This window comes from Triticum dicoccoides, chromosome 3A (assembly GCF_002162155.2).
Source record: "Triticum dicoccoides isolate Atlit2015 ecotype Zavitan chromosome 3A, WEW_v2.0, whole genome shotgun sequence".
NCBI lineage: Eukaryota > Viridiplantae > Streptophyta > Magnoliopsida > Poales > Poaceae > Triticum > Triticum dicoccoides.
Genome location: NC_041384.1, coordinates 724,244,025 through 724,253,416, shown reverse-complemented (window position 1 = coordinate 724,253,416; position 9,392 = coordinate 724,244,025). Strand labels below are relative to the sequence as shown.

General features: G+C 46.2%; 1 protein-coding gene across 1 annotated transcript; it reads left to right on the top strand.

Annotated features, from left to right (window-relative positions):
- Positions 1–245: 245 nt before the first annotated feature.
- On the top strand, positions 246–1,661 carry LOC119270504 (probable methyltransferase At1g27930). The gene has a single exon (XM_037552508.1). The coding sequence runs from the start codon at positions 401–403 to the stop codon at positions 1,277–1,279; it is 879 nt and encodes a 292-aa protein (XP_037408405.1). The 5' UTR covers positions 246–400; the 3' UTR covers positions 1,280–1,661.
- The last annotated feature ends 7,731 nt before the right edge of the window (positions 1,662–9,392 follow it).

Here is a 9,392-nt window from a genome sequence, read left to right as displayed (position 1 = left end):
TCATATAAAACCGTGAAAGTTCTCCACGAAACTACACTACCTTTCCGCTTACATGATCACACCTCCTCCTTACGAAAAGTATAAAATCCCCTTGGAAAATAACCACCTTCGGCCTTTGGCTTTTGAAATGAACATCGAGGGCATCAGCATTTTTCTCAAAAGTAATTATTCCACGAACACTCGAATAATCCTAGCAGAGGAACCCACGTGGTTGGTGGGTCCGTATGGGCATGCATGCAGGACGCAGCCAATCAACGATCGGCAGGGAGAAAGCGACGTCGCATCGTTGGGCGGGCCGACACCGGGACGTGGTGGCAGAAAAAGAGAGGGCCGCGCGGCATTGTCGTCCAGGGCGCGCCACGGGAAACCGCGTCGACCGCCACCGCAAACAGCAAACGCCATGAAGCCCCCCGGCCGCCTCGCCACCGCCGCGGCCGCCGCGCTGCTCGTCGCGGCGTCGCTGCTCGTCGCCACCCTCCTCACCTCACCGCTGCCGCTGCTGCCGCTGCTCCCGTGCCTGCCTGCCGTCACGGCGCCCTCGGGCGACGGGTACGCGCCCCCCGGCCTCGCCGCGCTCGCCGACGCCGTCCTCTACTACGCCACCACGCCCACCGTCCCGCAGCAGTCGCACGCCGAGATCTCGCTCTCCCTCGCCGTGCTGCGCCGCCGCGCGCCGCTGCGGCTGCTGGTGTTCGGGCTCGGCCACGACTCGCCGCTCTGGCACGCGCTCAACCCCGGCGGCGTCACCGTCTTCCTCGAGGAGGACCCGGAGTGGTACCGCATCGTGCGCGCTCAGTCGCCGTTCCTCCGCGCGCACCTCGTCAGGTACCGCACGCGCCTCGACCACGCCGACATCCTCTTCCGCTCCTACAAGAACTTCCCCTCCTGCGTCCCCGGCGCCGACGGCGACGGCGCCCCCTTGCGGGTCCGCGCCAACGCCGAGTGCCCGCTGGCGCTGCACAACCTGCCGCCGGAGGTGTACCAGAACGAGTGGGACATGCTCATGGTGGACGCGCCCAAGGGGTACTTCCCGTCGGCGCCCGGCAGGATGGCCGCGATATGGACCGCCGCGGCGATGGCACGGGCGAGGCGCGGCGAGGGGGACACGGACGTGTTCCTGCACGACGTGGACCGCAGGGTGGAGAGGATGTACGCCGAGGAGTTCCTCTGCGAGAGGTTCCGGGTGGGAGCGACCGGCCGGCTCTGGCACTTCAGGATCCCGCCGGTGTCACGGCGGAACGCCACGGCGGCCGGCGGCGACAAGAGGCCTTTCTGCTGACGATGCAGGTTTCCGAGGGGCGTTTTTAGGAGATGGCCTCATCGGTGCAAGTGTCAAGCCCTGCTGCTGTTCTGCTACCATGCTCTCTTTATTGATTGTACTGTGCATGTCGGGCACAGCACAGCACACGGTATGCTCATGCGCTCAGTTGACAGGTGTAGTAATTAGGCGCTTTGCTTGCTGCAAAAATATACTGTATGAAATAATAAGGGACCTCACGTGTCCTTTTTTTTTTTTTGGGTGAAGGGGCCTGGTAGAAGTGGGTCTGTTTGTTACTCCCTCCGTCCCATCCCATAATATAAGCAGGTTGTAAGCATTTGAATATTTTATTTTTGTTGAGTTGAAAAAGAGGAAAATGATAGATAAGAGAAACGGGTTGCAGATTAAGAGTCAGCTGCAGACAAAAAACTCTGTGAAATTGTGAGGTGAGCTATATATTAATTAAGAGTACATAGTCTTTGCGATAATTGGCTCTATTATTAATCTTGCTCTTAATGAATGAGTGGAGGAGCAGTGAATCTCAAATACTCCCTCCGTTCCTAAATATTTGTCTTTTTAGAGATTTCAAATGGACTACCACATACGGATGTATATAGACATATTTTAAAGTGTAGATTCATTCATTTTACTCCGTATGTAGTAACTTGTTGAAATCTCTAGAAAGACAAATATTTAGGAACAGAGGTAGTATAAGGTAACGGTGGCCAAATACGATGCTAGCGAGCGGCATGGCTGACAACTGGAGACAAGGAGACTTTGACTAATGCCTGCTTGAGCAGTATCCCTTTGTATATGTTTTGTTTTCTTGAAACTCGAAAAGGCTCTTTGAAAAGGATGACCACTCATAGAGTAAGAACCGTGTGGCAAGAAAGCAGGGATAAAACAAATGTTATCCGGTCAACTGACATGTAGTTTGTATGTCTAAAGCCCGTGGACGATTGGGAGTACTTGATCTTCAAGCTACAAATCAAAGCCTTTTTTGGTAAAATGGTTGTGGAATCCAGAAAACTCTGAAGGATGTGGCAGACTCTGCTAAGCATGAAGTATTTGAGAATTAAAACTCTATCAAGCTTAATGAAGGAGAGCGGTGATTCACATTTCTCCGAGGACTGATAAAAGTTAATGCACCATTTTGCCGAAACATTGTAAAGATTTTAGGAGAAGGTAGGATTTTTTTCACAAATGTGAACTAATTTTAAATTGAAACAATTGTTTAAAAATGCAAAACAATTCTCGAAACACGAAGATTCTAAAATTCTCAGTTTTTTTGAAGATATTGAACATTTTCTGAATATTTTGTAATTTTTTAAAACTAAAACTAAAGAGAAGTAGCAAAAATTAAAATAATAAGAAAATGAAAACTAAATAATGAAAAAAAAACCGTATATAAAGATGGAAAAATGATTTATATATACCTAATAATAAAGAGGCTATTGCTATTTGCGGTACATCATGGAAATTGCCTTTAAAGCTGGAAAATATTGCCCACCAATGCCACCTATAAGTGATAAAAAAACGTTTAACACATGAGAATCCCCCGCCTGGGCCTGCCCATGCAGTAGAGACCTCCTATACTGCGCTCTGCATGCAGGGAGAAGCTGCGTCCGTTAGGGCAGGCCCATGTACGGGTGGCCTGTCTTTTAAAATTTCGTTTTGTATATTTTTCTTTTCTGTTTTCATTTTTTTCTACTCTAGATAATTTGGGACTTCAAAAAAGTTCCAATTTTTTTAGAAATGAAAATTTTGAAATAAAATATTTAATAAATCATAATATATTTGTGGTGTCAGAAACGTTCTTATATTATGAGACATCGGGAGTACTATATATGGCCACTATATTGCTATAGATGACATGAAAATAAGCTACAGCCAATAGTTGGCTCTATTATTATCCTTGCTCTTAGTGGATGAGTGGAGGAGCGATGAATCTCAAATATAAGGTAATGGTGGATATTTGTCTTTGATCGGGTTGACCGGATATGATGCTAGCAAGTGTCATGGTCAACAACTGTAAAATAGATGTGTACGATGACTGTACCACTAGTTCACAAATATTTGCGATAATTGAGCCAAGATGTTTTAACTGGTTCGGACACAACTATTGGTCAAGCGTGACGTAATCCCGTTGAGAGGTGTCGTCTCGGGTATGAGATTGTCAACTCAGAACCATGCCGACCACTGACACGAGATGACTCCCTTTGGCGATCCTTCTGGTCTGAGCCGGGCACTTGGAATTTTTTTTGCCCAAGTTTAATCCGAATAAAATTTGAAACTAGGAGAAATCTCCACCCAACTTCGTATCAGAATGGGAATTCTCAGTGGGGATTTGTTGAGAAAAAAAAAGCTAAAAGAATGGTATGTTGGATTGGGTATATCTTATTAACTGGAGACAAGGAGACTTTGACTAATGCCTGCTTGAGCAGTATCCCTTTGTATATGCTCTCTTTTCTTGAAACTCCAAAAGGCTCTTTGAAAAAGATGACCACTCATAGAGTAAGAATCGTGTGGTAAGAAAGCAGGGATAAAACAAATGTTATCCGGTCAACTGACATGTAGTTTGTATGTCTAAAGACCGTGGAGGATTGGGAGTACTTGATCTTCAAGCTATAAACCAAAGCCTTTGGTGAAATGGTTGTGGAATCCGGAAAACTCTGAAGGAATGTGGCAGACTCTTCTAAGCATGAAGTATTTGAGAATTAAAACTCTATCAAGCTTAAGTAAGGAGAGTTGTGATTCACATTTGTGCTGAGGACCGATGAAAGTTAATGCAGCATTTTAAATAGAAGAAGCCCTGACTGTAGAACAATTGTTCTACTGTATTTTCATTAATAAAATGGTAGGTACAAATATGTTACAAAAAATAAAACAAGGAGCATAGCTCTCTCAGCCAATCCCGGCTCTAGGAATCATGGGCATACCCATTAAAGATAAGGGTTTGTCTAGGTCTCAGTCGACTGAGACTTCGCGAAGTCTCAGTCGACTGATGACATCAGCATACGTATATGACATCAGCATATATACAAAACCAGGCCTGCTTTGTTTATGGAACTGTTGGCATGTTTTTTTTGCTATGGGCTGGCTTTGTACTTCTATTGGGCTTTTATCTCGTCTTTTCCCCTGTGATCTGTTGCTTTGTTGCCAGATCTTTTCTTCTTCTTGTACTTGGGCTGTACGACTGCAAATATAATATGTGTTTTGCTATCCAGCTACAACCTCAACGAGTGAGGTAAATTTTTTGTTCAAATCATAGCATTACTTTTTGCCGGAAAGAATCTTGTATATGCAATACGATGGATGCTTGTATTATTTTTTATATGGGCATGTAACTTATTGTAATTCTTTCATTCATGAAAAAATACAAAGTATTTGAACACAAAGAAAAGATGTTGAAGAAAAAAAAATATTTTTGTGCTTGCTATTGCTTGCCCGCGAGCTATGAAGTCGTTGCTTGCTGTTGTTGAAGTACAGAAGGACAAAGGTCAAACGCATAGGTATATACAGTATATACATCATTTTTGTTGCACGAACAATTTTTTAAAAAGTGTGTGAGCATTTTCTAAAAATTACATGAGCATTTTTAAGAACCGTGAACAGTTTTCAATTTTATGGACAGTTTAAAAGAAATATGAAATATGTTTTCAAATATGGACAATTTTTTAAATGCATGAACATTTATTAAGAATTGCATGAAAATTCTAGAAAATTGTTCATCGCATATTAAAAAAAATGTTCACCGCATATTCGAAAAGTGCTCACTAATTATTAAAAGAAACCTAAACATGTATTTTTAAAGTATTTATATACACGCAAGGAAATGTATTTCTACTAATGGGAAATGAAAATCATATTAAAGAGGAAAAGGAGCAAATTAACTGCAAGTGTCCCTCTCCCGCCGCCCTTCGGCAAAACAAGCGTCGGTTGCAACTGAGGGTGACACTTGCAGTTGTGTGCCTAGCGTTAGACATGCAACTACCCACCCTCCCCTCTCCCGCCACCCACCGACAAAACAAAGGTCAGTTGCAGTCGGGTGCGTTGACATGCAGTTTCACTCGAGGACGACACTTGCAGTTGCATGCCTAGTGTCAAACATGCAACTCCCCCTCTCTCGCCACCCCTCCAACGAAACAAAGGACAATTGAAGTCGGATGGGTAGCCATACAATTGCAGTTTGGGGCAAAACTTGCAGTTGCGTGCCTACAGTCATACATGCAACCCCCCCTCCCTCCAGATGTCCTCCGACATAAGAAAAATATTAGTTGCAACCGGGTGGGTAGGCATGCAGTTGCAGTCAAGGACGACACTTGCAGTTGCATGCCTAGTCTGAGGCATGCAACTACCCCCTCCTGCCGCCCATCGATAGAACGAAAGTCAATTGCAGTCGCTTGTGTGGACATGCAGTTGCAGTTGAGGGCGACATTTGCAATTGCATGCTTAGTGACAAACATGCAACTACTCCCCCCCTCTTCCACTGTTCTCCGACAAAACAAAGGTCAGTTGCAGTCGAGGACGACACTTGCAGTTGCATGCCTAGTGTGAGGCATGCAACTTTACGGTGTATGCCTGTGAAAAAAAAACACATAGCATATAAACACAATAAAAATTTGTTTTTGGGTAATACACGGAGAAACAAAGTAAAAAGAGAAAAAAATATAGACAGGATAGAAATAAGGAAATAAAACAAAAGTCATGTAGAAAAGGCAACCACATCTCAGAATAAAAAAGTAAGACAACAACATGTGAGAATAAAAATTGTTCATGCGGTGTCAAAATGTAGGTTCCTAAAAAGTATAAAATGTTCCATATTTCGTAAAAAGAAAGATAAAAAAATCAAAAATGAAAATACAAGTACACATGTATACTGTATACATAAACATAGAGTCATCTGCCCGATTAACTTTCTTCTTCTGTGTGTTCAAAACAAAACTTCTCTCTTCTGTACATACACAGTGCACACAACCTAGCAAAAAAGAAGAAAAAAGATACAAATATTTACATGGGACGAGTACGAGAATATAAAAACAGACAGACAAGCACAAAAAAAGGGCCTCAAGCCACAGCCCACAACCCAAGTAGCGGAAGGCCTAGTGTGTTTTGAAAAAGAAGAATACATCAGCGATTGAAACAGGTCGATGAAACTGGACAGCTAATCTCGTCGACTGAGACTTCGTAAAGTCTCAGTCGACTGAGTTTTAGCGTTCCCCTAAAGATAAATATCAGTCCACTCTTTGATCTTATCCGCTTTGCCCTCTTTGGCTCGGATTTGCACAGCCCAAAGTCCTTCAGACAGATGAAATTTCCATGAATCAATAGCAGGTGGAGCAAACCTGAAGATCTTGTCATTTTTCACAGACCAAATACCCCAGCAACTCATAACTATAATATCGAGTGCCACTTCTTTCGGAAGGTGATTAGAAATGAATAGAATCGCATCAAAAGTGGATATACCTAATAATGCAGCATTTTCAGAGAAACGTTGAAAGGATTTTAGGAGATGGTAGGATTTTTTTTTGATGAATGCGAACAACTTTGCAGTCCAAACAATTTTTTAAAAGTGCGAAATTTTTCTGGAAACACGAAGAATTTCTAAAATTCTGAACATTTTTGAAGATATTTAACATTTTCTGAATATTTCGTGATTTTTTAAAAAGAAAAGGAATATTAAAAAGAAATAGGAAAACGATAAAAAATTAAAAATAAGAAAATGAAAACTAAAAAAGAGAGAAGAAAACCGTATACAAAACTGGACAAATGATTCATATAAGAAATAAAAGAAAAAGACCCAGTAAAAGTGGGACGAAATCTTGCAGAACGTTCCTAAAACCGGAAGCGTGTGCTAGCATTAAGTGGGCCGGTCCACTCTGCTGGCGATACACCGGAAGCGTGTGCTAGCATGTGGCGTAGATGCATTACATGTGAGAGATCTACTCCCTCTGTCCCATAATATAAGAATGTTTTTGTGCCAAAAACATTCTTATATTATGAGACGGAGGAAGTATGTCCGAACCTAAGCAGAGATTGGTTTGCGCGGCTGCAGCCGCATCAACCATTGCCCTTCGTGAATGGAACAGCACCACGCCGTGTTTGCATCTCAATACCGTGCCGTTGCTACCGCTCTATATATAGTGGTTGTACCGTCCGACTACATATATACTGATGATCAAAGGTCAACTTGTCTTACATCCGGCCTGTGATTAAGCATACCCGAAAACGATCTGTACTCCTCTCTGGCATATGAACACGTACGTACTGCATTCGGGAAAAAAACAATTCTTCCTTGCATGCATGTATCAGCCCTTGATTTGGTCGGAGATTGGAAGCCATGCATGAGAATTACTTATTTCTCTTAAACTAGTCTTTTGCCCTGCTTTATATATAAAAGCAACCATCTAATCTATACTACAGCTGCAAAAAAAAGGAAAGATAAGGTCGGCCGGGCAACGGTGCAAACATGACCGAGTACAAAAGCAAAGAGAAAGGGGTACAGACTCCACAGAGCCAACAATCAACGGAGCACGATGATGGTACACTCCAGAGCACGATGCCTCCAAAAAAAATCTGGGTATAAACTACTTTTATTTACCAACTTCTACACGCCCGTATAAAACAGTTTAAAGCAAACTAACATACCCGGAAATTGATGGACCACAATGAAGTTGAAATCTATTGGTATTTACAAACTGTGAAATTTCTATGAATCCGTTTGATGCACATCGGCACAAAATATAACATTATGGTACACTACGGAACATGGCGAGCCATAGTTAAACAATATGATTATTTTTTGCGTAAGAGCAACTCCAACCGGGCGACCTAAACGGACGCGCGCTTTATCCGCTTTTTGTCCGTTTAGGTCGGTCAGGCGGATGTACGCGTCTGCATTTTAAAGTGGGTCGGCTTGACCGCCCAACGATGAGGCCGACCAAATGTGCCCCCGTGGAAAAAATGCACGAAATAAACATAAATAAACATAAAGTGGCCAGCCAAAGTCCACCTAAATCTAATAAACATTAAATAGAACATTAAAAAAAAGTCTGCGACCGCCTGCTGCCGCCTCGCATGCTGCCCTAGACGTCGTCGGCCTTACTCTTGCCCTTGCCGTCGACGCCGCCGTCGTCGGTGAGGTCGATGAAGACCGGAGCAGGGCAGCCTCCTCCGGCGTCTGCTGGGGCGGCGGCATTGCGGCAAGCCGCGCGCGCTCCTCCTCCTCCTCCTCCTCCTCCTCCTCAAGCCGGAGCGCCTCCGCGTCGCGTTGGAGCATGGCCTCGTAGCGCATCTGCTGCTCGCCGTCGGCCTGCTCCTGGTGGAGCTAGTGCTCCTTTCATCGCTCGAGGTGGGCCGCCTCCTCCTCCGGCGTCGCGGCGAAGTGGACGGGAGGCGCGCTCACCCACTCGCGGTACTGACCCGTCCACGAGTAGGCCTCCTCCGGCCAAGTGGGTGGAGGCGGGGTGCGCTTACGCGTCGGCTTCGGCTCCGGCTCTGGCTTGGGCTGGACGGGCGGTGACGGTGGCGGTGGCGGCACGAAGAGCGGGGTGTGGACGGAGTCCCCCGCCATCGACAGGGCAAGGGCTTGCTCCAGCCCATCCCAGTGCGCGTCCTCCTCGAGGCGGCTAGCCTCGAGCGCGTGCTACAGGGCCTCCCCGAGGGCGGCTTGGTACTCCGCCTCCACCTCCATGTCCTCTGGCTCTACCTGCAGGGGCGGCGGTGGGAACGGCGGCGGGACGGCATCGACACCCGAGCGCCGTTGCTCCTCGTGTTCGAGGGCGAACCACGCCTCCCAGTTGGGGGAGTCGGCGGCGTACTCGTGCAGCCGACGCTGCTCCGGCGTGAGCTGCGCGCGGCGCCTGCGCACCTCGTCGTCATGCGCCCGCTGGGTACACGGAACCGCCGGCACCAGGATCCGCTGCGGATCCAGATGCCAACGGTGCGACAGCGTGACATCGGAGTACGTCAATGGCTGCCTTTACTTCCAGTGCCACCGCGCTTGATGCACCGGGATATGCAAGCGCCGGCGATCAAGGCGGAAACGCGTCGCCGCCGGGGAAGGAGGAGGGGGAAGGGGAGCACGGGAGGACAAGGCGCCGGGGGTGCCCTTGCCCTTGCCATTGCCATTGCT

Bases quoted from the DNA above. Each gene is read 5' to 3' on its own strand.
- LOC119270504 (XM_037552508.1), top strand. From the start codon at position 401: ATGAAGCCCCCCGGCCGCCTCGCCACCGCCGCGGCCGCCGCGCTGCTC.